Below are 27,025 nucleotides of genomic sequence, written 5' to 3'. Positions count from 1 at the left end.
GGACCCTTGCGGACAAGCTGATGGTAAAATTCCCATCCGACAGCGCTAGTGGCAGAAGGCGCAGTACCGAGGGCAAGGTAGCAGGGGATGTGCGTAGATCGAGCAGCATGTACATCCCAGGCAGTGCAACAGTCTTTAAGGGCCTGGCCAGCTTTATGGCTCCCCACCAAGACTGTGTCACCGCTCCCCAGTCACGGCTGAGTCGGCGGGAGCACTGTAAAAGGATGGTGAGGGAGTACGTAGCGGATCGCACGACCATCCTTGGTGACGCCTCTGCCCCCTACAACTACTGGGTGTCGAAGCTGGACACGTGGCCTGAACTAGCGCTGTATGCCCTGGAGGTGCTTGCTTGTCCTGCGGCTAGCGTCTTGTCGGAGAGGGTGTTTAGTGCGGCTGGGGGAATCATCACAGATAAGCGTAGCCGCTTGTCAACCGACAGTGCCGACAGGCTAACACTCATCAAGATGAACAAAGGCTGGATTTCCCCAGACTTCTGTTCTCCACCAGCGGACAGCAGCGATACGTAAGCAATACGTAGGCTGCACCCGCGGATGGAAGCTACGTTCTCTCTCACCATCCAAAACGGGGACATTTCTGCTTCATCAATCTGTGTCTAATATTCCTCCTCCTCCTCCTGCTCCTCCTCCTGAAACCTCACGTAATCACGCTGAACGGGCAATTTTTCTTAGGGCCACAAGGCTCACTCAAATAATTTTTCTGAACAATTTTTATAAGTTTCAATGCGCTTAAAAGCGTTGGAACTTTAACTTGAACCAATTTTTCGTTACACTGGGCTGCCTCCAGGCCTAGTTACCACTTAAGCCACATTAACCAAAGCGATTAATGGGTTTCACCTGCCCTCTTGGCTGGCCATGGCCAATTTTTGGGATGTACATTAGTACTGTTGATACAGCAATTTTTGTGGGCCCTCGCCTACAGTGTAATCAAATTAATTTTTAGCCCACCTGCATTCCAGCTGACATTACCTCAGCTGTGTTGGGCAATGCAATGGGATATTTTTGTGTACCGCCGGTGGGTTCCAGGGAGCCACCCATGCTGTAGGTGCACACGGAGTTTTTAATACATCTGTACACTTGTAAAGAACCCCAGTCTGACTGGGGCATGCAGTGTGGGCCGAAGCCCACCTGTATTACGCACGACATTACTACCTCAGCTGTGTTGGGCAATGCAATGGGATATTTCTATGTACCGCCGGTGGCTTCCTGGCACCCACCCAGGCAGTGGGTCCACAGGGAGTTTAACCTACATGTGTCCACTTCTAAAGAACCCCTGTCTGACTGGGGCATGCAGTGTGGGCCGAAGCCCACCTGTATTACACACAACATTACTACCTCAGCTGTGTTGGGCAATGCAATGGGATATTTCTATGTACCGCCGGTGGCTTCCTGGCACCCACCCAGGCAGTGGGTCCACAGGGAGTTTAACCTACATGTGTCCACTTCTAAAGAACCCCAGTCTGACTGGGGCATGCAGTGTGGGCCGAAGCCCACCTGTATTACACACAACATTACTACCTCAGCTGTGTTGGGCAATGCAATGGGATATTTTTGTGTACCGCCGGTGGGTTCCAGGGAGCCACCCATGCTGTAGGTGCACACGGAGTTTTTAATACATCTGTACACTTGTAAAGAACCCCAGTCTGACTGGGGCATGCAGTGTGGGCCGAAGCCCACCTGCATTACGCACGACATTACTACCTCAGCTGTGTTGGGCAATGCAATGGGATATTTCTATGTACCGCCGGTGGCTTCCTGGCACCCACCCATGCTGTCGGTCCACGGGGACTTCACAATAGGGAGTTGTACCTGCCTGTGTCTATGAATTAAAAAGCCCGGTCTAACTGGGGCATGCAGACACCTTGACAGAATGAATAGTGTGTGGCACATAGGTTCCCCATTGCTATGCCTACGTGTGCAGCTCCTGATGGCGGTGGCACAGGATTCTATTTCTCATTGCTTCTGTACAGCATTGTGGGCTATCGCCCCGCCACTTTTAAAGAGGGTCGCTGCCTAGCCGTGCCAACCCTCTGCAGTGTGTGCCTGCGGTTCCTCCTCATGGCAGACGCACTTCTAAATAGACATGAGTGTGGCGTGGCATGAGGGCAGCTGAAGGCTGCGCAGGGACACTTTGGTGTGCGCTGTGGGGGGGGAGGGGGGGCGGTTGGTCAGCATGTAACCCAGGAGAAGTGGCAGCGGAGTGTCATCCAGGCAGTGATTGTGCTTTGTTGTAGCTAGTGTGGTGCTTAGCAAAGGTATGCCATGCTATTGAGGGCTTTTCAGAAGTAAAAGTTGTTGGGAGGGGGGGGGGGGCCCACTCTTGCCGGTATTGTGGCTTAATAGTGGGACCTGTGAACTTGAGATGCAGCCCAACATGTAGCCCCTCGCCTGCCCTATCCGTTTCTGTGTCATTCCCATCACTTTCTTGAATTGCCCAGATTTTCACACATGAAAACCTTAGCGAGCATCGGCGAAATACAAAAATGCTCTGGTCGCCCATTGACTTCAATGGGGTTCGTTGTTCGAAACGAACCCTCGAGCATCGCGGGAAGTTCGTTCCGAATAACGAGCACCCGAACATTTTGGTGTTCGCTCATCTCTAGTTATTAGGTTACCACTTAGCCGTCTATTTTCTGTACTAAATAATTTGAAATGAATTTCAAATAATTTGTCATTTAAATATTCCAGGATAGCTTTTCTTAGAAAAACCTCAAACAGTTTATACACATAAGAAGCTAAACGTATAGGTCTATACTGTAGTGTCTAGGATCCTTTTTTGACTAATTTTAGAATAATAGCATTACATTTTCTATGTGCCTGTCTAGTGGAACTGTCATGATACAGACTTTAAATTTCAGAAAGAATGCACATTTTACCAATCTTTTAGCAATTTATCTCCCTTCTTTACTTGACCAATACACTTAAGGCATTATTCTATCCTATGAGGGACATTCATTAAAGATTTCCCTTGACCCACTTCTATTTATCTCAGAATACTGAAACTACACATGTGTAATCATATGTCTCTGTGTGTTACGTGCCAATTTGCAACTCTGAACTGATAACAGTCTTTCTTTTACAGGTGCTTAAGTGGTCTGAGGTCTGATAATGGACTTGGGGGAATACAAAGGAGTCATTAAGTTTGTTTACTAGAAAATCTACACACCAAGGGACACGTTTGATGGGATGAAAGAGGGTTATGGGGCGGATTGGCCATCATATGATGCAGTCAAGAACTGGCATTGTCAATTCAAATGTAGTCAGACTTCAGTGGAAACGGCTCCAATTCCAGGGCGACCCCACGTGGCTATCGATGAAGACACCATCCAGCAAGTGCAGGCAGCCATTTTCAAAAATTGCCACATAATCATTTGTGACCTAGCCCAAAATGTCAAGATTAGTGTGGGGTCCATGGAAAAAAAAATTATTCAAGACCATTTTCGTACGCATAAGGTAGATCTGCTCACTAGATTTACCAGCTACTAATACTTTTCCAGAAGCAGGAATGAGTTGAATGCTCCCAGACTTTTTTGACGATGTGCCATGGAAACCAGGAGAACTTTTTCAACAGACTGATCACAAAGGATGAAAGCTGGGTCCATCACTATGATCCAGTGACTAAAGTCCAAAGTGCAATGAAAGCATCTGGACTCACCACCTCCAAAGAAGGCACGTGCCCAACTCTCAGCAGGCAAGGTTATGCTCACAGTCTTTTGGGACTAGCTTGGAGTAGTCTTAATGGATTTTCTAGCGAAGGGTACCATGATTACTGGTACTATTCTTCACTGCTGTGGAAATTGTGGGAGGCCATCAAAACCAAGAGACATGGCATTCTCACCGAGTGTGTCCAGCTTCTGTAAGACAATGCCCCAGTTCTCATCTCACACATTGCCCAGATGGAAGCATGCTACTGTGGGTATGAAATTCTACCACATCACCCTTATTCACCTGACCTCGCACAATCGGACTTCCCCCTTTTTCCAAAAATGAAGTCATTTTTGAAGGGCAAGTGTTTTCCTGATGATGAGACTCTGATTTCCAAAGTCACAAAGTGGCTTTTGGAGGAACCAATCGACTTGTACAAGCAAGGTGTTTACAGTTGCATAAAGAGATGAGAGAAGTGTGTGCCCCTATGTGACACCTATGTAGAGAAGGACTAATAACTGTGCCAAATTTCATTGCTCTCAGTCAACAGAAAGTGGATCAGGGGAAAACGTTAATGAGTGTCCATGGTATACCCTAGGCCATTGTAGGTGCTTACTTTACATAGGGTGTCATTACTCTAATAGACACACACATATATTATATACTACCAGTCAAAAGTTTTATAGCGCCTCAATTTTTTTACAGTTTTTTTTTAATTAACACATTCCATGTGTAGCAAATAATGTGAAATGGTTCAAATGTTCATAAGAGAGTTAAAAACATAATTTTTTAAAATTAAATTTAATACAGAATAGAATGCAAATTATGGTTTAAAATTGGATGCAAACTATTCCTACGGTTATCTAAACTTTTGTAGATTACTTTCAAACCCTCTGATTCAAACTAACCAGTGCTGGAACAGTCTGCATTACAATACTCTCTAGGAAAGGATTTGGACAGTTTTATTCTTCAGGACAGAGCACACTACTATCATAATTGCAAAAAAAAAATGCAAATAACCAAAGAAGACTGACAATTATAACCCTTAGAAGTACAGTGCTGTCCCACAGAACAATTGTCAAGAAAGTCAAGGTAGCAGTCAGTATAGTTTCTTATACCATCAAGACACACTTGGAAACAGGAGGAAACTCTGACAGGAATAGGGCTGGAAGAACAAAGGTTACTACAAAATCAGCTAACAGGTAGAGATGAGGGAGCACACTCGTCCGAGTTTGATGCTTGTTCGAGTATTAGGGTTCTCGAGATGCTCATTACTCGAGACGAACACCACGCGGTACTCGAGTCAATTGCATTTCCTTCCCCGCATGTTTAGCGCCATTTTCTAGCCAATAGACATGCGGGGAAGGGATTACCACTTCCTGCTGTGACGTGCCAGCCCTCCCCAACCCCCCCACAGTAGTGAGTGGCTGGGTCCATGAGGTGACCGCCGAGTACTTAAACTGGTTCCGCCCGCGACTCGCATCAGATGCAAGCTGGCAGAGGTTAGGGAAAGCGCTGCTGCTTATACAGGGATAGTGTTAGCATAGGATCCTGTCTTCAAGAACCCCAACAGTCCTTCTTAGGGCTACTCCTCATCGTGTGCATTACTGTTGTGGCTGGCTGGGAACAGTAGTGCACCATTTTTTTTAAGCATCTCGGGCTGTGCAGGCCATTTCAGCTATTGCGGTCTCAGTCTGCAGTGTATTACGCAGAATTTAGGGACAGAGCTGCCTATATAGGGAAAGTTTTACTGGACTCCTGATCCTCTGTGCAAGAACCCCAAAGGTCCTTCTTAGGGCTACATTTTTTTAAGCATCTCGGGCTGTGCAGGCCATTTCAGCTATAGCGTTCTCAGTCTGCAGTGTATTATGCAAGAGTTTAGGGACAGAGCTGCCTATATAGGGAAAGTTTTACAGGACTCCTGATCCTGGCTGAGAACGCTATAGCTGCAAGGCTGGGAACAGGCCTAGATGCGTAATACAAAGGTTGGTGCACTACTGCTCCCAGCCAGCCACAAGTAGTAAAGTAGTACATTTCACCGTGTGCTTTACAGTTGTAAAGTAGTGCACCAACTTTTGTATTATGCATCTAGGCCTGTTCTCAGCCTTGCAGTTATAGCGTTCTCAGCCTGCAGTGCCGTACAACCAGCTCTCACCGTGAAACTGCACTCTAAAATTTCCTAGCCTACTGCAAAGTAGTTCAGTTATACCGTTCTGTGTGTGCAGTGCATAACGCAGAGTTTAGGGACACAGCGACTTCTATAGGGAAAGTTTTACAGTCCTGATCCTCAGTACAAGAATCCCAACGCTCCTTCTTAGGGCTACATCTCACCGTGTGCTTTACAGTTGTGGCTGGGTGGGAGCAGTAGTACACCAACTTTTGTATTATGCATCTAGGCCTGTTCCCAGCCTTTCTGTAATAGCGTTCTCAGCCTGCAGTGCCGTACAACGAGCTCTCGCCGTGAAACTGCACTCTAAAATTTCCTAGCCTACTGCAAAGTAGTTCAGTTATACCGTTCTGTGTGTGCTGTGCATTAGACAGAGGTCTCACCGCTAAACAGTACTGTAAAATTTCCTGTGCCACTGCAAGCTATTTCAGTTATACTGTTCTAAGTCTGCAGTGCATTAGAAAGCGGTCTCGCAGCGAAACAGAACTCTAATATTTTCTGGGCCACTGCAAACTATTTCAGTTATATCGTTCTATGTCTGCAGTGCATTAGAAGGAGGTCTCACCGCTAAACAGTACTGTAATATTTCCTGGGCCACTGCAAACTATTTCAGTTATATCGTTCTATGTCTGCAATGCATTAGACAGAGGTTTCACCGCTAAACAGTACTGGAATATTTCCTGGGCCAACTCGAACTATTTCAGTTATATTGTTCTATGTCTGCAGTGCATTAGAAAGAGGTCTCACCGCGAAACAGTACTCTATTTCCTGGGCCACTGCAAACTATTTCAGTTATATCGTTCTATGTCTGCAGTGCATTAGACAGAGGTCTCACAGCGAAAAAGCACTCTAATATTTCCTGGGCCACTGCAAACTATTTTAGTTATACCATTCTATGTCTGCAGTGCATTAGACAGAGGTCTCACTGCTAAACAATACTCTAATATTTTCTGGGCCACTGCAAACTATTCCAGTTATACCGTTCTATATCTGCAGTGCATTACAAAGAGGTCTCATCGCGAAACAGTTCCTGGGCCACTGCAAAGTTTTTTAGCTCTGCCACTGTGCAAAGCGTCTCTCAATACCCTTTCCTTGATGGGGTTGAGATAGCTGCAGTTGCCAGCACTATTCACTGGCTTTAGAGTCTTCTCCCACTCCATACAGCCTCTCTTATCTACAAGTCTCTGTGAGCGGTAAATTACCTCCAGGTATCAGCGCAAGACAGCGGGTTAATTTTTTCAAGTTACAAGTCTCTGTGTGCAGTGAATGAGCCACAGTTGTCAGCGCTATACGGTGGGGTAATTTATTTGGGCCCTGCTCTATTCTTAATCCGCCATGCTGAGGAGTAGGGGCAAGGGTCGATGACTTGGACGCGGGCGTCCAAATGAGGGCGTGGTGAATCACAGCCGGCTGCTGAGGAATTAGGAGAGAGGCAAGTTTCTGGTCTCCCCAGCTTCATATCACAATTTACGGGTCCGCGTGGTAGACCTTTATTACAAACAAAGCAGTGCGAGCAGGTCCTGTCACGGATGGCAGAAAACGCATCCAGCAATGTATTGACCACCCAGTCTTCTATGCAGTCCACTACTCCCGGCTTAGGGACTGCAACTTTGAATCCTGTGGTTGCTCCTCCTTCCTCCCAGCCTCCTCACTCCATGAAAATGACATATTCTGAGCAGGCAAACTCCCAGGAACTGTTCTCGGATCCCTGCCCTGAGTGGGAAAAAATGGTTCCTCTCTCACCTGAGGAATTTGTTTTGACCGATGCCCAACCTTTGGAAAGTTCCCAGAGTCCAGGTGATGAGGCTGGGGACTTCCGGCAACTGTCTCAAGAGCTTTTTGTAGATGAGGATGATGAGACACAGTTGTCTGTCATTGAGGTAGTAGTAAGGGCAGTAAGTCCGTGGGAGGAGCGCACAGAGGATTCGGAGGAAGAGCAGCTGGATGAGGAGGTGACTGACCCCACCTGGTTTGCTAAGCCTACTGAGGACAGGGCGTCAGAGAGGGAGGCAAGTGCAGCAGCAGGACAGGTTGGAAGAGGCAGTGGAATAGCCAGAGGTAAAGCAGGGCCAGAGCAAAGAATCCCCCAACTGTTTCCCACAGCACCCCCTCGCGCCAAGCCTCCGTGCAGAGGGCTAGGTGTTCAAAGGTGTGGATGTTTTTTAGTGAGAGCACGGAAGACCGACGAACAGTGGTGTGCAACCTGTGTCACACCAAGATCAGCTGGGGAGCCACCACTACCAGCCTGACCACCACCAGCATGCGCAGGCATATGATGGCCAAGCACCCCACAAGGTGGTATGAAGGACATCCGGGTCACACCACTGCCTCTTCCCCTGTGCCCCAACCTGCCACACAGATCCAATCCCACTCCCAGGATGCAGGCACAAGTGCCTCCCGGCCTGCACCCACACCCTCATCTCCATGGTCCTCCACTCCATCCAGCAATGTCTCTCAGCGCAGCGTTCAGCTGTTGCTAACACAAGTGTTGGAGCGAAAGCGGAAATACGCCGCCACCCACCTGCATGCACAAGCTTTAAACGTGCACATTGCCAAATTAATCAGCCTGGACATGCTGCCGTACAGGCTTGTGGAAATGGAGGCTTTTAAAAAAATGATGGCGGCGGTCCCGAGCTACTCAGTCTCCAGTCACCACTATTTTCTCCGGTGTGCCGTCCCAGCCCTACACCAGCATGTATCTTGCAACATAAATCGTGCCCTCACCAATGCAGTTACTGGGAAGGTCCACTTAACTACGGACACGTGGACAAGTACTGGTGGGCAGGGCCACTATATCTCCCTGGTGGCACATTAGGTGAACTTGGTGGAGGTTGGGACCAAGTCAGAGCCTGGGACCACTCACATCCTACCCACACCCAGAATAGCAGGTCCTACCTCGGTGCTGGTAACTGCAGTGTTTTATGCCACCTCCTCCAAACCCTCCCACTCTTCCTCCTCCACCACGTCTACCTCTCAATTAAGAAGTGTGAGCACATCGCCAGCAGTTGGTAGCGCGCGGCAGCACAGCGGTGGGCAAGCATCAGCAAGCCGTGCTGAAACTAATCAGCTTAGGTGACAAGAGGCACACGGTCTCCGAGCTGTTGTAGGGTCCGACAGAGCAGACCAACCTCTGGCTTTCGCTGCTGAGCCTCCAACCGGGCATGGTCGTGTGTGACAACGGCCGTAACCTGGTGGCGACTCTGCAGCTCAGAAGCCCCACACACATGCCATGCCTGGCCTATGTCTTCAATCTAGTGGTTCAGCAGTTTCTGAAAAATTACCCCCACTTGTCTGACCTGCTCGGCAAGGTGCACTGCGTCTGCGCACATTTCCGCAAGTCCACCACGGATGCTGCCATCCTGAGGACCTTGCAACGTCTGTTTCAGCTGCCAGAGCACCATCTGTTGTGCGACGTGCCCACACGCAGGAATTCTACGCTGCACATGTTGGCCAGGCTGTACAATCAGCGTAGAACAATAGTGGAATACCAGCTGCAGCATGTGTGGCGGAGTGGTAGTCAGCCTCCGTAATTCTTTACTGAGGAGTGGGCATGGATGGCAGATATCTGCCAGGTCCTTGGAAACTTTGAGGAGTCTACCCAGATGGTGATCTGCGATGCGGCCATCATTAGCATTACCATCCTGCTGCTTTGTCTGCTGAGAAGTTCGCTGCTAAGCATAAAGGCTGACGCTTTGCGGTTGGAACAGGAGATGGGGAGGTCAGTATGTCGCTTGATAGCCAGACCACCCTCATGTCTATATCTCAGCACGTTTTGGAGGAGGAGGGGAAGGGGAGGAGGAGAAGGGGGAAGAGACAGCTGGCCACACTGCAGAGGGTACCCATGCTGCTTGCCTCTCATCTGTTCAGCGTGTATGGGCTGAAGAGGAGGAGGTGGATCCTGAAAGCCATCTTCCTAGTGAGGACAGCGATGTATTGCATACTGGGACCCTGGCATACATGGCTGACTTCATGTTAGGCTGCCTTTCCAGTGACCCTCGCGTTAGATGCATTCTAGCCAACACGGATTACTGGTTGTACACCCTTCTAGACCCACGGTATAAGGAGAACCTTTCCACTCTCATTCCCGAAGAGGAAAGGGGTATGAGAGTGATGCAATACCACAGGGTCTTGTGGAAAAAGTGATGCTAAAGTTCCCATCTGACAACGCTAGTGGCAGAAGACACAGTTCAGAGGGCCAACTAGCAAGGGGAGCACGGGGATCAGGCAGCATGTCCAGCGCAGACAGGGGAACACTCTCCCAAGCCTTTGCCAGCTTTATGGCTCCCCAGCAAGGCTGTGTCACCACTCCCCAGTCAAGGCTGATGCGGAGGGAGCACTGTAAAAAGATGGTAAGAGAGTACGTAGGCGATCGTACCACCGTCCTCCATGATGCCTCTGCTCCATACAATTATTGGGTGTCAAAGCTGGAGGCGGGGTACGAACTTGCGCTGTACGCCCTGAAGGTGCTGGCCTGCCCTGTTGCTAGCGTATTGTCAGAGAGGGTGTTCAGTGCAGCTGGGGGAATCATCACAGATAAGCATACCCGCCTGTCAACTGACAGCGCCGACATGCTTACCCTCATAAAGATGAACAAAGGCTGGATTTCCCCAGACTTCTCTTCTCCACTGGTTGAAAGCAGCAGATCCTAAAGAATCTTTTCGCTGCCACAGGAGAAAAATGCATCCTCTATCACCCCAAAAGGGGGAGAATTAGCTTTGTGTATCCCTCTCGGATATTATTACTCCTCCTCCTAAAACAGCATGCTCTGTTTAAAACTTTTAAAAAAGTTTTATCAGTTTTTAAAATTTTAAAAGTTAAACTTAAACCAATTTTTGCGGAGGCTGCCTCCAGGCTCTGTTATAAATTAACCAATAACGAGCTGTATCTTCAAAAAATGTTTGTGGGTTTCACCTGCCCTCGTGGTTGAGCAATTTTTCAGGGGTACACTTGTACTCTTGGTACACCAATTTTTCAGGCCATTGCCAATATTGTTAGCAAACTAATTTTTCCAGGCTTCGCCTATATTCTTGGTACACAAATTTTTACAGGTGTTCACCTATACTATTGGTACACCAATGTTACTGGGGTTCGCCTACACTATTGCTACAGAAATGTTGCAGGGGTTCATCTATACTTTTGCTACAGAAATGTTACTGGGGTTCGCCTATACTTTGGCTGCAGAAATGTTACTAGGGTCTGCCTACACCTTTTACTACTGAATGGTTTGAGGGGTTCGCCTATACTCTTGCTACAGAACTGTTACTGAGGTCTGCCTATACTTTGGCTACAGAAATGTTACTGGGGTCCGCCTATACTCTTGCTACAGAAATGTTACTGGGGTCCGCCTATACCTTTTCTACTGAATGGTTTGAGAGGTTTGCCTATACTCTTGCTACAGAAATGTTACAGGGGTTCACCTATACTTTTGCTGCAGAACTGTTACTGGGGTCTGCCTATGCAGTTTCTACTGAATGGTTTGATGGGTTCGCCTATACTCTTGCTACAGAAATGTTACTGGGGTCTGCCTACAGTTTCTACTGAATGGTTTGAGGGGTTCGCTTATACTCTTGCTACAGAAATTTTACTGGGGTTAACCTATAGTTTTGCTACAGAAATGTTACTGGGGTCTGCCTATACTTTGGCTACAGAAATGTTACTGGGGTCTGCCTATACTGTTTCCACTGAATGGTTTGAGGGGTTCGCCTATACTTTTCCTACAGAAATGTTACTGGGGTTTGCCTATACTCTTGCTACAGAAATGTTACTGGGGTCTGCCTATACAGTTTCTACTGAATGGTTTTGGGGGTTCACCTATACTCTTGCTACAGAAATGTTACAGGGGTTCACCTATACTTTTGCTACAGAAATGTTACAGGGGTTCGCCTATTCCTTTGCTACAGAAATGTTACAGGTGTCTGCCTATGCTGTGGGTGCACAAAGACTTCCCATCGCAATGTTTTACCTATCTGGCACAAATACACTGACTGACTGGGGCAGAAATGTGGGCCGAGGCCGAGGTCCTTGGCGGGGTGAAACTCTGCCATTTTTTTGGGCACTCTGATTTCTTCCTGTGCAATACCATCTTTGTGTACCGACAGCATAGACAAGCCCAAGGAACTCAAAGACTTCCCATTGCGGTGTTGAGCTATCTGACACCTACACAGAATGAATTGTGTGGCGACCCATGGATTTCCCATTGCTATGTAACTCGCGGCACATTGGGTCCCACAAGGTGAAGGCAGGGACCGAGCCTGACCCAGGGCCTGCTCACGTACTTCCCACACAGAGTATTGCGGATCCTACCTCGGTCATGGTTTCTCGGCCTTATTATGCCACCTCCTCCTACTGCTTGGGGTCTGGGGATCAGCACTAGGCAACATGTATTTTCTCTCATGTTACCACAGTTATCTGAGACACTGGTTTGGGCCAAACAAAAGGAATGTTACTGCATTAATGAGACATTCACAGCTGCACTAGCATCCGAGTCCGCTTTATGCCCACAATTACTGAGGGTGTGAGCCGAGGTTGAGGTCCTTGACAGGGTGAAACTGCCTTGTTTGGGCGCTCTGATTTCTTTATGTGTAATACTTTCCTTGGGTTCCAGGGGCTCGCCTATGCTGTGGGTGCACAAAGACTTCCCATTGCGTTGTTTTACCTGTCTGGCACAAATACACTGACTGACTAGGGTATAAATGTGGGCCGAGGCCCTTAGCAGGGTGAAACTCTGCCATGTTTGGGTACTCTGATTTCCTCATGTGTAATACCATGTTTGAGTTCCTTGAGCTCGCCAATGCTGTGGGTGCACAAAGACTTCCCATCGCAGTGTTTTACCTGTCTGGCACAAATACACTGACTGACTAGGGCAGAAATGTGGGCCGAGGTCGAGGTCCCTGGTGGGATGAAACTCTGCCATGTTTTGGGCACTCTGATTTCTTCCTGTGTAATACCATCTTTGTGCACGGACAGCATAGGCGAGCCCAAGGAACTCAAAGACTTCCCATTGTGGTGTTGAGCTATCTGACACCTACACAGAATGAATTGTGCAGGGACACATGGATTTCCCATTACTATGTAACTCGCGGCACCTTGGGTCACACAAGGTGGAGGCTGGGACCGAGCCTGACCCTGAGCCCGCTCACGTGCTTCCCACACATAATATTGCCTCATTGTGGAGATGTGTAGAAGTGCTGGCACCCACCTGAGTCCCCTTTATGCCCTCGTTTGTGGCTCCTGACAATTTTGTGATGGAGGTGGCACGGGATTGGAATGATGATCGTACGTCAATTTATCATTTATTCCCAACAGCATTGTGGGCTATCGCTCACACTTTCAAAGAGGGTCGCTGCCTAACCCTGACAACCCTCTGCAGTGTGTGTCTCCGTTTCCTCCTCATCCATTACGCACCTATAAATAGACATGAGGGTGGTGTGGCTATGAAGCGAGCATGTGGACGCAGGGTCGTGCGAGAAGGTTGGACAGCAATGCCAGCATGTAACCCAGGAGAAGAGGCAGCGGTGTCACCCACAAGCATTGATTGTCCTTGGTTGCAGGTAGTGTGGTGCTTAGCTAAGATGCCTAGCCAGCGCATGTGTCTTGTTAATGAGGGTTTGTCCAAAGTAAATTGTTAGGGGGGTGATGCCAGACTCTTGCCCCCACTTTGGCTTAATAGCGGGACCTAGGAGCCTCAGATGCAGCCATGCATGCTGCCCCTGCCCTTCCCTATCCGTTTCTGTGGTGTTTCCATGACTTTCTGATGTTTTCAGGTGTTTGAAGAGTCATCACCTATGCGGAGCATCAGTCCTATGCAAAAATGCTTGAGTCGCCCATTGACTTGATGGGATTTGTTATTCGAAACGAGCTCTCGAGCATTACAAAAAGTTCGACTCTAGCAATGAGCAATCGAGCATTTTGGTGCTCGCTCATCTCTAATGACAGGTATTTGAGAGTTAACAGTTTCCTTGATCAATGCCTCACAGCACAAAATCTTCAAGAATAGCTTAAAGCAGAAAAAAACACTTGTGAAGAGGAGACTTCTATCTGAAGGCTTAACAAGTAAACTATCAGTAAGAAAGCCAATGCTAAGATTTCAAAATTAAAAAAAGACTTGCCTGGGCTAAGAAGCACCTCCAATGGAGTGAATAAAGGTCTTAACGACTGATTAATCAAAATTTAGCAGCACACTCCCCAGACTTAAATCCCATTGACCTAGTTTGGTATGCACTGCACAGAAGGGTGAATAAAAGCAACCTACAAGTGCAGCACATTTTTGGAAACTTTTGCAACAATGTTGGGAAGAAAATTTCTGAATAATATCTGAAAGAAATTGTAGAAAGATTGGCTTGACTGTTTAAAGCTGTTATATCAGCTAAAGGTGGCAGTCAAGGAGAGAGAGGAGGGGGGGTCACCGTTTTGTCATGGATCGACTATCTGAGCGCACTTGCCGCAACCAATTTGTCACTGCAGAACCTCGATTGATCACTCTAGCATGGAGTTGTTAGAATACAGACAGATTTGTACCCAGCTTTCCCAGAACTAAAACTCAAATCACCCCCTAGCCAGTCTAACATCTGCAGCACTGTACAATACCCACATACTCTCGCTGTCACCACCAGCTTGTATATTACCAGTAAGCTGGAATCTGGAGAATAAATTATGAACACACTCTTGAAGTTATGGTTCGTTTTAAAACGGACAAGGCTTGACTAATAAATTGCAGATTTATTCTAAAAAAGACTAGCCGTACTAAATGTATATAAGTATACAAAAATATGCAGAGAAAGATGTTACAATAGACGTAATTAACACCCACCTGTCAATGCCTTAACAGGTAATTAACATCCACCTGTCAATGCCTTAACTTTATGGCCCTCTGAACAAAGCACTTCCTAAGGCCACATGGTCATAAAAGGCCTGGCAATTGTGAGGGAGGGAGGAGATAAGAGTTGAGGTTGTCAGTTCAACTTTCCCAGTATCCTGAATGGCAGCTGACAAGCATCTGGCTGATACTGCATCAATCCTTATACGACACCTCCCCTTTTAGAGTGGGTCTAGTAGGTTAATCCCCCAGATCACCTACTAAGCGCATCTCAGCTGCCTCCCCTCAACTTTTTGTGCTGGATTGTGAAATCATACTGCTGCAGCACCAAGCTCCAGTGGAGCAGTTTCTGATTGGCGCCTCTGGCACTATGCAACCAACTGAGTGGGTTGTGTTCTGTCACTATGGTGAAATTCTGCCCAGAGAAGTATGGCTGCAGCTTCTGCAGGGCCTACATGATAGCTAGTCACTCCTTTTTTCTTTGTGATTGTCCTGGGAGCAGAATAGCTTAACAGGAAGAGCCACTGCTTCGAGAACAGGAGCTTCAGGGTTTGAGCCCTAAGAGTAGTCCCTCCTTCTAGGATGGCCTCTGGACATCTCAGGGTCTGGTTTTCCCTTGAGAATCCCCAGTGATCCTAGTTAAACAAATGATGTGTAGTTTTCAGCTCACATAAGTTATTTAGGCTTATTATAATGTACTTTACATAAGGGCCATTTACACTGGACAATTTCATTCAGAATTGTTAAAATTCCCGCACTCCCGTAGGAATTTGAATGATAGTTGTCCAGAGTAAATGCATGCAGTGACTGAACTGAACAACAATTGTTCAATTGTTCAGTTTCGGCAAACAGGAAACTCAACAACGAGCCATTCAATGTAAACAGTAGTCATTCACTTCTGAATGGAAAAAGGCAGGGGGGAAAACGCTCCCAGCAGCACTTTTAGCAATACGAGTGATACTTACAGCATCACTAGGACTTTTGCCTGACAGCTTTTTCCATCTAAATGGGGCATTAACTTTACCACACTTTGTGACAGCATGCTAGTTTAATGTAATAGCCAATATGATAACTAGCAAAAGTGCAAATCACCTTATTTAAGCTACCCAACAAGATGTTTTTATGTTGAAAAATCAAGGGTATTATTTCTTTTTAATTTTCTGTCCAATGTCTGTTGTCAAGCAAAGCCCATCACTAGTAACAGAGATAACAGAACAGAACAAAAAAAGGGGAGAAGAGACATGACTCATGCTGCCTATGAAAGTCTTTGGAGGTGCAAGGAAGGCGGAGGAGGACAAGATGAAGAAAGAAAGTGAGAGACTCTCACAGAAGCGGCTGAAGCAGCTAACTGGAAGCAATTTACAGGTACTGAAATAGTATTTGTACAGCTCAGTACTTTTTTAGTGTACTCCATGCTCTTCCTCTGTGTTGGCTAAAGATAGGTGGGGAGCAAAATCTGGTGTTTTCTCCATGTGCAGTGTGTAGAAGACATCATAATATCTCAATTACACTCACCAGCAAAAGGAGAAATGAAAATTAAAGATACACCCTGCAGAGGAGGGAAATTGGTTACAACTATATGACACAGTCATATAATGTTGAGAAAGTGTTATTCTTCATGTACACAAACATGACTGGTTATTCTCAAATATCACCAGAAAAAGAGGTTACATTTTAAAATCCATGTTATAAAAAAGTTAACACTTGACACTAAGGTAAAATGATTTAGCTCCTATAGGTTCGCCTAAATAGGCCTCAGTGGTCTGACTCGTTGTTCTGCTTAGTAGAGTCTTTGGGGCTCCTAGTCTTTTCCCTTGCCTCCATCACAGTGGGTTGGATTTGGTTGAAAGTAGCCCCCTGGTTATATTCACATAGCGACTGCTGATGGTAAAAGTCTGGGCCAGAAAAATGCTGGAGTGCAAGACAAATTTCAGTACCAAGTAAACAGAGGAAAAGGGCAAAGTCAAGGATATATAGGAGACAAAGTCAGTAACAAGACAGAATCAGAACTGGGAGAGGGCAACAAGACACAGGACAGCAGGCAGAAATCCACAATCAGAGTCCAAAACAAGACTGTTAAGGAAAACAAGAAGACAAGCTGAATAAATCACACCAGAGCACACTGACTGGTAGTAACATTAACAGGTACCCTGTTTCCCTGAAAATAAGACCTATCCTGAAAATAAGTTCTACCCTGATTTTTCAGAGGCTCGAGCCTCCCAGACAAAAATAGACCCTACCCCAAAATAGACCCTAGCTGCATTGCATTAAAAAAAAGGAATACTTACCTAGCAGGCTCAATCCAGGTCCCTCCAGCTGCTCTCTGGAGCCGCGACACACTTCTTGCAGTACTTGGCTGCCCACAGAAGATCACTTCCTGGTTATGGGATTCATAAATCCTACCTCCAGGAAGCGATAGTTTTGATTGGTTTTTGAGTGCTGCTCAGCTAAGAAGTTCAGCGCTCGGTGAACCAAAGTGATGGCTTTCTGGTAGTAGAATTTAAGGATCCTGTAACCAAGAAGTGATCTTCTGTGGGTGGCTGAGGACTACAAAAAGCACATCAAAGCTTCAGAGAGCAGCCAGCGGGACCTGGGATGCGCCTGCTAGGTAAGTATAATAAGACATCCCCCGAAAATAAGACTTAATGCCTTTTTGTGACAAAAATTAATATAAGCCAGAGTCTTATTTTCGGGAGAACACAGTACCAGAGGTCTGGGACAGTAAAGCTATATAGCCAAGTAGATTAATAAAAGGTATACAGCTGAGAAGCTGAGAGCAATGAGCAGAATTGACGTCTATTAATCTGAAACCCTGAGTGTGGTAACACAGATGATCTAGCAGAGTTGAGCAACTTATGAGGGAGGGAAACCTGCAATCATACGCGCTGACCAGACTGACAACTGCTGGCCGAAGTGTGGTTTGTGAAGATAAATATTTAAAACAATCATTGGTCGACAATATAGCAAGTTTTCACATGATAATCGCTTAGTGTAAAAGTTCCATTAGGTCCATACCTGTACATGTGCTATAAAATCACCAGTTAACACATGATCTATAGCGACAACATTGTTTTCTGATTATATTTTTAGCTTGTTCTTATAGCGGTTGGAGCTTTGGTTTTGTTATACAGGGATTCAAATGCCTTGCGTAGACATAGAGTTAAATTATGCAACTCTAATTGTTTTTAGCTTTTAACTGGAGCCTTATTCTTGAAGGCTTGAGGAATGACCACTGACTTGTCTTGCACCTAACTACTGACTATACCTTTCCCTTTGTGCAATATAGTGCTACTACTTTCTTGATTATCTTTTTAATTAATGCCTATGTCGGGTTTTAAAGTTCCATTATATAAGATATATAGTAAGAATTGAATTAGTGCAGACTTTTTAAATTTACTCAAATTAAAAAAAAAAAATCCAATAGTGGACATTCAACTGAAAGTTCATTTTAAACCATAACAACCAAATGAACAGTTATACGGCATTAGTACCCTACATACCATTGAAGTGATAGCCTTATTATTTCTTTTGACTTTTTTTTAGAACATTCATTGAATAGCTCTTTACCAGCACTAAATGCCATTGTTAAGTTAAGGACTTTGAAAATGTTTTTTTTTTTTTTTTCCAGCTAGGTATAATAGAAGTTAATAATATAAGCTAAGCTGAACCTTGAACTTTATAGCTGTGGGCCCAATGCCAAACAGTTTAATTTCCTCTTCAGTTCTATAGACTGTATTATCATCTTATTCTTATCATAAATTAACTTCAGCCTTCATCCTCATCATTTTGATATTAGCTCTAGGCTAATATCTGGATTTAAAAAGGAAGACTTAAAAAACTATTCATTTGATTTTAGGATGTTAAACACACTTTAAAGTGTTGACAGAGGAAGCCCTCGAAGGACTCTGCAGAAATATACAGTATATTGGACATTTAGGCCAGACCCTTCTGATCTTGTTGCTCATCTGATACATCCAACTTAAAGGCATCAACCCACCAAAAGCATGTGTCACCTATCTACAGCATAGGTGCTAAATGCATGATCTTTGTTGATTTCACCACCTGGACCTCCAGGGATCATAAGAATGGGGCATTTCAAGTCCTTTTATTGAATAGCTGAGGGAATCACTCAGCTATCTCAATAAGCAGTGAATGGACCATTGATCACCCATATGCAATGATGCTTTGCTCACTCAAGGAACTCTGAGTTAACTGCTCTCAGGATCCATGGGGGACACAGCAGTCAGATCACCAGCGATCACACATTTATCATCTATCCTATGCATAGGTGATAACTATGTTTGGTGGGATAACCTTTTTAAAAATTGGAGCATTGCTCCTGATCATCATCATCAAATGGTTGGAAAAGTGTTGCTATTGTTTACAAACCTACTTTATGTGAGAGAAGCAATAATATCTCCTATACTCCATCTTGTCTTTTACCTTATTTTGTCTTTCTTCTTCCATTTTGTGTATCTTGATTCTATCTTGTCCTTTATCCTGTTCTGTGTATTTTTCCACTGCTCTGTATACTCCTTTGCATGTATACAGATGTTTCGGCTTATGTACTTCGCAGTCAAAGGAATTCAAGGTCTTTTTAAAAAGCCTCCTGAAGAAAGCCCAATTAACTCCCTCTCCTACACAAGGATGAACTGCAGATGATCCTCCCCTCCCCCCGCCATTCCCGGGGAAGGTGGTTCAAGAAAAAGGAAGCAGAAGTTGGACTTTATTTAAGAAGATTGACATCACTGCTCGCGCTAATGACCAATAATAATAACAGATTGTAACAAGCTATGCATATGTATAAGTAGGGTGTTTTCTAGCCTCATTTCAAATGTCTTTGTATAAAAACTATAAACATTACTGTCTGTTAACAAATAAAGAAGAAGTTGTCATGATTACACAAAGTGCTGTGTGATGTGACAATGATTAGGGAGCAGCTCATACTTAACTCTTTAAATCGGAACATAAGGAAATACCTATAGCGCTCTATTGCATTAATATTTAGCATTTTCACAGACTACTCTCCTTTAACAAACAGCCCTAATTACTTTTATATGGCTTATAATAAATGGAAAGAACCCTACTATATAGGTGAGTAGCTGCTACTCCATAAAATTACCTGCTTCCAGGTTCAAAGCAAGTAGTGCATATTTATTTATTTAAGATTTACACCATAATGTGATCTGGCTGAAGATGGTGGCATATACTGCTAAAGTTTCTAACAACTCCACTGGCAGTACGGACTGAACATGTGGCATTATTGGTATGATATTCTGTCACATTAAATAAATTATCAATCTAATATTAAATGATTAGTAATGGTAGAAACACTCTAAAATACAACAAATTGTGTTCAGACAACCCAGCAAAGAATAAACATTTAGCTAGGCACAACATCACCACTGAAAATCAGCCACAAAACAAGACCACTGGTGACATTGGAATCCGGTATTGTAAGGTTGTTTTAAAGAAATTACTAGCCAGGCAATATGTTTCAATAACGTATCTTTATCTTCATCAGGTCATATATATATATATATATATATATATAAGATACACAACAGGAATGGCAATAAATATAAAAAAGGAAGCAGACTGATTGACCTTTGACCTTGTTCAGAAAAGGAAGTCTTTTAAGATAAAGGATAAAAACATCAAAACAAGGAATAAACACAAGACATGTCATTGCCTTTATAAAACTCACTCAAATATAAAAATGTGATAGATATAAACTTACTACAATATGTATATAAATAAAGATGGGGGGAAAAGGCTGGGTGACAAAAGAAAAGCATGGCTGAGTATAATGACTAGAAATGCTAGGTGAAAGGAACAAAAAAAATATGAGTGAAAAACAGCAAAAACGCTTTGAGGCAAATGCAGTAGTATTAATAAAGCTGGATCAGAGAGAAAAAAAAAAGAAAGAAAAGCTAAGTTAAAGAAATAAAAGAGAAGACAGCCTAAAGATACCAGTAGGGTACCAAAATGTGTAGCCTGTCTAGTACATTTTTCAGTAAAACAACCTCACAAGATTGGATTCCAGCAAGTCTTGATTATTATTTTTTTTGTAGCAGATATAAAATTATATATTTTTAGGACTTTAGTTTTTTAATAGCTTTGATCTTAATTAGAAGAAAATATTGTCTACAAACCTATCATATGTCATTTAATGTAGCTTACCTGATGACAAATTTCATGTACAATTACCATGGTGACATCCAATAAGTATGAAATTGAAGAAATGCTTTGGTCAAGAAGAATTCTTTGCTCCACAAATACACTTAATCCCCAGTTTTCCATTGCAGCATATGGATGTTTTGGTACAGCTAATAAATCTATAAAACATAAAAATAAATATGATTCATCAGGTCTTGTGTATATAGGCAGACAAAGCTATAATTCCCACATGTTTTATGTAGAACATTTGCTAGTTTTTCTAGCTGTTTTAGAAATATTATATTATTGACCTACAAAATTCATTTCATCTAAATTCCATGCAGCATCAGTGCTAGGAGTGAAGAAGGTATGTTTGACACGCATGCTGAGCAACAAAAGAACTGCCACCTATAGGCACTGTCCTACTGTGCCTAATGATAAATCCACCTCTGCATTTCAATATAGCATTTCTGGATTTCAATCTTTATACAAAAGAAAACAATACAGGAAGGAAAATTGCTGTATAAGTATTAGCAGTGATATAAACACACATAATGATCAGGGGCACAACTAACAATGGCTGGGCACCTTATTAGACTTCTGAATGAGCCTTCCCATCGAGCATGGACATATATCAGCTTCATATGAATGTTAAGCTGCAGTCAGCTACACTGCACATGTTTCAATACCTAACACATATTTTGTGCCACTTTTGATGCAGTAGATTTTTACCAGAATTACATGGAAAATAATGGCAAATTATTGTGAAACTGCATGCATTTTCAATAGTACCATTTTAACAGTAGGGGTTTTAGACACACCTCAGCTAGGACGACTGGATAAAGCCTTAAGGTGAGGACACGCTATCCTGCTGGGTCACATAAAAAGAAAACAACCAAGCTGCCAAGTGTGACCTTACAAATAGGCCGCCTGCAGACGGGCAGAAATTCCACGGCGGGATTTCCCACGGAATTTCCGCCCCTGGAGGCTGCCATAGGATTGCATTAAGAAACGCAATCCTATGCACACGGTTGCGATTTGGCCGCGCGAAATATCGCACGGCAAACAAATCGTGGCATGTCCTATTTCTGTGCGGGGCTCTGCGCATGCGCTGCCAGGCAGCCCGCGCATGAAAGAGCCGGGGCCGCGGGAGCAGGTGAGTATCACGCTGCTCTCTGCAGACGCTCGGATCGGGTCCCGCTGCGAGAATTCTCGCAGCCGGATCCGACCCGGCCGTCTGCAGGCGGCCTTACAGGTTTCAAAATAATGTAGCAAACAGTTAAGCACTGAATGCCAACAGACCAGACCCCTTATTTATAAAACTACAGACCAGACAAAACTAAAGCTGATACCTTAAGCCAGACCTCAATATCTCGATTATCTGCATACTACACAATCAAGATGGGACAAGCCCTTGTCTCCCAAGATGTATATACCGTATACACGCATATTAACATATACATACAGTAACAATCAAACCCCCCATTGGAAGTTAGGCTTCATTGCCAAATTAACAAACTTTCAGCTGTTTGTAAAAAGAAACAATCTGACAAAAAAATGTATATAGCTCAACACAATATAATTACAGGTGCACTTCAGATACAACATATCAAATGCCTAGACTGCCTAGGTCTTTGTTGGCTGTGACATTCGATTGCATGTTAGAAACATGGCTCAATCAAGAGAGTTGTCGAAAAAATTAAGAGATGAGATCATTGCCTCAAACAAACAAGAAAAAAGTTACAAAATGATATCAAAGGCAATGAATGTGTCTAGAGAGACATTTGAAAGCATAGTTTGCAAGTTCAACGTTAAAGGAACAGTGGCTAAATTACTTAGACATGGTGGAAAGAAATAGCTATAACTAACTGCCACCAGATTCCTGAGTAACGTAAGTGGCCAAAAACCTTCAAGTAACTGCAAAAGACCTAAAGCAAGATTTGATGGCAGCAGGCACAAAGGATTCCATTTGTACAGTAAGGTGGATGATAAACGTAAAGGCTGAAGGTCTTCATGCCCGGTCTTTAAGACGTACACCTCTACTTACCCAAAAGCACAAGAAAAGTCAGTTCCAACATGCTCAAAACAATGTAAATATGCCACAGCAGTTTTTTGTTTTTTTTTCCCCACTGGAGCGGTGAAACAAAATGGAACGTTATGCATCTATGAATCAACAATATGTCTGGAGGAGAAAGAATGAAGCATTTGCTAAAAAAAAAGAAATCTCTGCCTACACTGAAGCAGGATGGTGGCCTCACAAGACTTCTTTGCTATCCCTGGCACTATGCAGTATGTGGAGGGCAAGATGGATTCAAACAAGGATAAAGGAATGCTAGGAGACATTACCATTCCTTCTGTGAGCATTGCAACGAAATATATATATATGTGTGTATATATATATATATATATATATATATATATATATATATATATATATATATATATATATATATAAAACGTTTGTTTAATTATATTGTTGTTTTCTAAATCTACTGCGTTGCACATGCAGCTAGACATTTACGAATTAGTAGAGCTCAGAGCATACGGATCAATGCTATTGTAGGTGTATGTATCATATTAGAGAAGCTCTCCCTAGTAACTGTAGCATAGTATCAAATTGCTTACTCTTTGTGTCAGTGTTGCTGGAATGCAAATGGAAACTCTTCAGTGCCACTACAGTAACATCTGTTGGAAGCCAGCTTCCCTATAAGTCAATGTCTGACCTTCCAATAGGCCTTGTAACATGAATGCCAAAAGGAGGAAGGAAAAGATAATCATATACAGATGGGATGCTTTGGACTTTTTAGACCTCATCAGTATAGAGTAAGTTTCTGGGTGGCTGGATGAAAGGCCTGTGATGTTGGTTGGGAGGAGTACAGTTTATGCTTGTGGAGAACGCAAATTATAGATGGTACCCTATAAGTCAATGTCCAACCTTCTAACAGACAATATGAAGATAGGCTGTTTTAGAATTTTTACCACTTATCATTGTACAGTAGGGCTCTGGCTAGCTGGGTGGCCTGTGATGTGTCTGTGACATGCAAATCACTAATAAGAAACATCTCAGACAGGATTTCCACCAAGAATGGAAACAAATCCTGGCCAAAAAAGTTGATTCTTCACATAAGATATTATGGAAGGATGTCAGATAGGGTGGATACTTTAAGGAGTCCAAAAATTTAAAGTTAGTTCCAGATTACAAGAGTCAGTTGGAGGATTGAGCTATTTTTGTTTTGTCTATGGTTCAATAAATACATACATTAAAAGCATTCATATTTTTTACTATTTCTACCCAATTTTACATTTTAAGGTGTGTTTCCAAACGTCTGGAGAGTACTGTAAATAAATGGAATATGGTTCTACAATATTAGGTTTGATGACTGGCAAATAGGTCATCTCTTTTCACAGTATGTTATTAAGATTGTAGAATTGAACATAGTTTGCTTTGTGATAAATTAAACTCTATTACATTATCCCTTTAAATAAGACAGCAAATGTACCAGGTCATGGCTGCATTGATTTTACTTTAATTGAACCCACTGGCTTAAATATTGCAAGTCATGTTCCAACTGTATAAGAAGGATGTTAGAAAGCAGAGGACAAAAGCTTGAGATTTAAATGCTCAATGTAGCTATAACTTGGCACAATGTCTATCACTATTGAAGGAAGAATTCAAAAGAATACACTAGAATGTGTTATATATATAGTTAGAGATTAATACATGGGCCCCGTCTATTATTGTGCCAAATTTGAAACATCTTTTTTCTCACTTCAAAGAAGAAAACAGGAAAGAAAAAGGGATGAGGTGAAGCTGCACTTTTAGACTTATTTATCTAAGGCAAAAGTTAAAAATAGTGCTCATTTAGTTGTAGCAGTGCTCCCAAAGATAAAATATAATATTCCAAATAAAATGGTATAGATCATGAACATGTCAGTCCATAGTAATGGACTAAACATGACATCACTCATGTGACCCACAAAATATGTCATGTGAACCCTAATACTCAACTGACACTGATCAGATATCTAACAGGCGAATAGTAGTTTATTAAGGAGCATAATTCATATATAACCTTACAATAACTCACAATAATCAATCTGAGAAAGGCTGAGAAATAATAACTTGTCAGCAGCTATGCTTTGTGAGTCTTTATTTAATGAGCAAAGCACCTTTAAAACCACTACATTCAATCTCAGCTCCTTAACTGAAACAGCTTTATCAATTAGCTTTTGGAGAAGTCATTACAACAAAGGTTCATTCCTTGCTTTGTAGAAATTTACTCAATGTGTTTGGTAAAATAAATGAATTTTACAACTTTTTGTGTTATTATTTCAGTTAGACTGTGTTTGTCTACAATTGTGACTTACATAACAATCAAACCACATTTTATTAGCAATCAATGCAGAAATTCATTTTTTTCCAAAGAGTACACCTCCCTCACACAAATATTTTTTTACAGCGTTTAGCGCAATTTTACTATGGGAGAATAAACAATCTTGTGTTTTAATGCACCTATGGATGCTGCCATATTACTTTTGATTTGAAGATATACTACAGAGATGGTCTGGCTCTGAATGGCTATTGCATTCCTATATGATTGATCCATCTACAGGAGTGGTACAAGTGACGTACTGTTGGGATACTCCCTAACCTAGTGATGCCTTTTCAGCGCTGCACTAAACACTGTACAATGCTCCCATTCATTTCAATAAGGCTGTTCACACAATCGTCAAAATGCAGCACCTTCAATGCTGCGCTTTGACAGCGATGCATGTTCTATCTTTGGCCGTTTTCAGCCCTGTGTCACCCATTGAAATGAATGGGCAGCTGTTTTAGCTCTGCATGTCATTCAGCTGAGAGCTGCCCCTGATTGGTCCCTGCGCAGAGCCAATCACAGGCAGCACTCACTCACCCATTCATGAATTCATGAATGGGTGTGAGTGAGAGCTGCCTCTGATTGGTGAGGCTGTGACCAATCAGAGGCAGCTCATTCAGCAGGCGGGGATTTTAAAGCCCCGGCTGCTGAATACTACTCAGAGCAGTTCAGGAGAACTGCCGGCCGCCGCGGCTGAACTCCGTCTGCCGGGACCAGGTGAGTATATATATTTTTTTTTATTTTTACACATTTCTGGATGAATTTCCAGGAAGGGCTTATATTTTTAAGCCCTTCCCGAAAATACATTGTGCAATCGCCGGCAGCCCATTGCTTTCAATGGAGCCGGCTGTATTGCCGGCTCCATTGAATTCAATGGGCAAACAGCATTCTTCTCTGCCACAGCTGTTACAGCTGTGGCAGAGGAGAATGATTTGTCTAGTATATGTTCTCAATGGGGTCGGCGCTGCTGCCACCGGCCCCATTGAGCGCATATAGAGAAGAGAACAGGAATCGCAGATCGCAGATAGGTGTGATCTGCGATTTCTGTTCTATAATTTATCAGACGAGCGCATAAAAAGCGCTCATGTGTCCGATACCATTGCAAAGCAATGGTTTTATAAAATGGCCGGACGCAAGCGCATGCGCAAATCGCGCAAAAAAATTGCCCGTCTGACTGAGCCCTTAAAGTGTATTAAGATATTCAGCATTTTATATTAACTACATATTAAATAATTTGGCAGCATCTTTGTTATTCCTTCTAGAAAGTTACACATACATTTACAATTAGATGCTTCCTTTTGCCTTGTTCAAGGGGTGTGTCCATGCATAGATGGGCATTGTTAGCACTGACTGGTTACTATCAGACTGAGTAGAAATATTCCCCCCATCTGGTAACACCCAGTTATTATTTTACAAAAAAATTCCAGTTAGAATAATAGGAAAAAGGCACAAAACAGAATTGCAAGAAAAAAATACTCCAAAATTGTAATTTTATGTGGAATATAATTATTTAGTAAAACAGACTGGAATGCAGTAGTGACATGTCTTTAGGTTACTTTTTTAAATGTGCAAAAGGGGTATTTTCATTTAAAGGAGTTTTCCTACTACTTAAAGTTGCTTCGGAACCACACTGTCCTTCCTGTTTGCTGCTGATTAGGACATGTGACTGCTGCAACCAATCATTGGCCACAACAGTGACCTTCTATAGCCAGTGATTAGCTGCAGCAGTCACATATCCTAATCAACAGCAACCAAGAAGGACTGAGTGGTTGTGCAGCACTTTAAGCAATTCAAAAACTCCTTTAATGTGCAACATACATACCTTACACATACTTATGTGGTGAAG

The 27,025-nt window shown here is 43.5% G+C and overlaps 1 protein-coding gene across 1 annotated transcript in view; it reads right to left on the bottom strand.

Moving 5' to 3' along the window:
* The window catches only part of TRHDE (thyrotropin releasing hormone degrading enzyme), an 819,510-nt gene that overhangs the window by 456,260 nt on the left and 336,225 nt on the right, over positions 1-27,025 (bottom strand). Inside the window, exon 4 of the mRNA XM_066589876.1 lies at positions 20,828-20,982. Coding sequence (XP_066445973.1) covers positions 20,828-20,982 — 155 coding nt within the window. The remainder of the gene's footprint in view (positions 1-20,827; positions 20,983-27,025) is intronic.

Source organism: Eleutherodactylus coqui, chromosome 2, assembly GCF_035609145.1.
Source record: "Eleutherodactylus coqui strain aEleCoq1 chromosome 2, aEleCoq1.hap1, whole genome shotgun sequence".
NCBI classification, from domain to species: Eukaryota; Metazoa; Chordata; class Amphibia; order Anura; family Eleutherodactylidae; genus Eleutherodactylus; species Eleutherodactylus coqui.
This window is presented reverse-complemented; position numbering and strand designations above follow the sequence as displayed.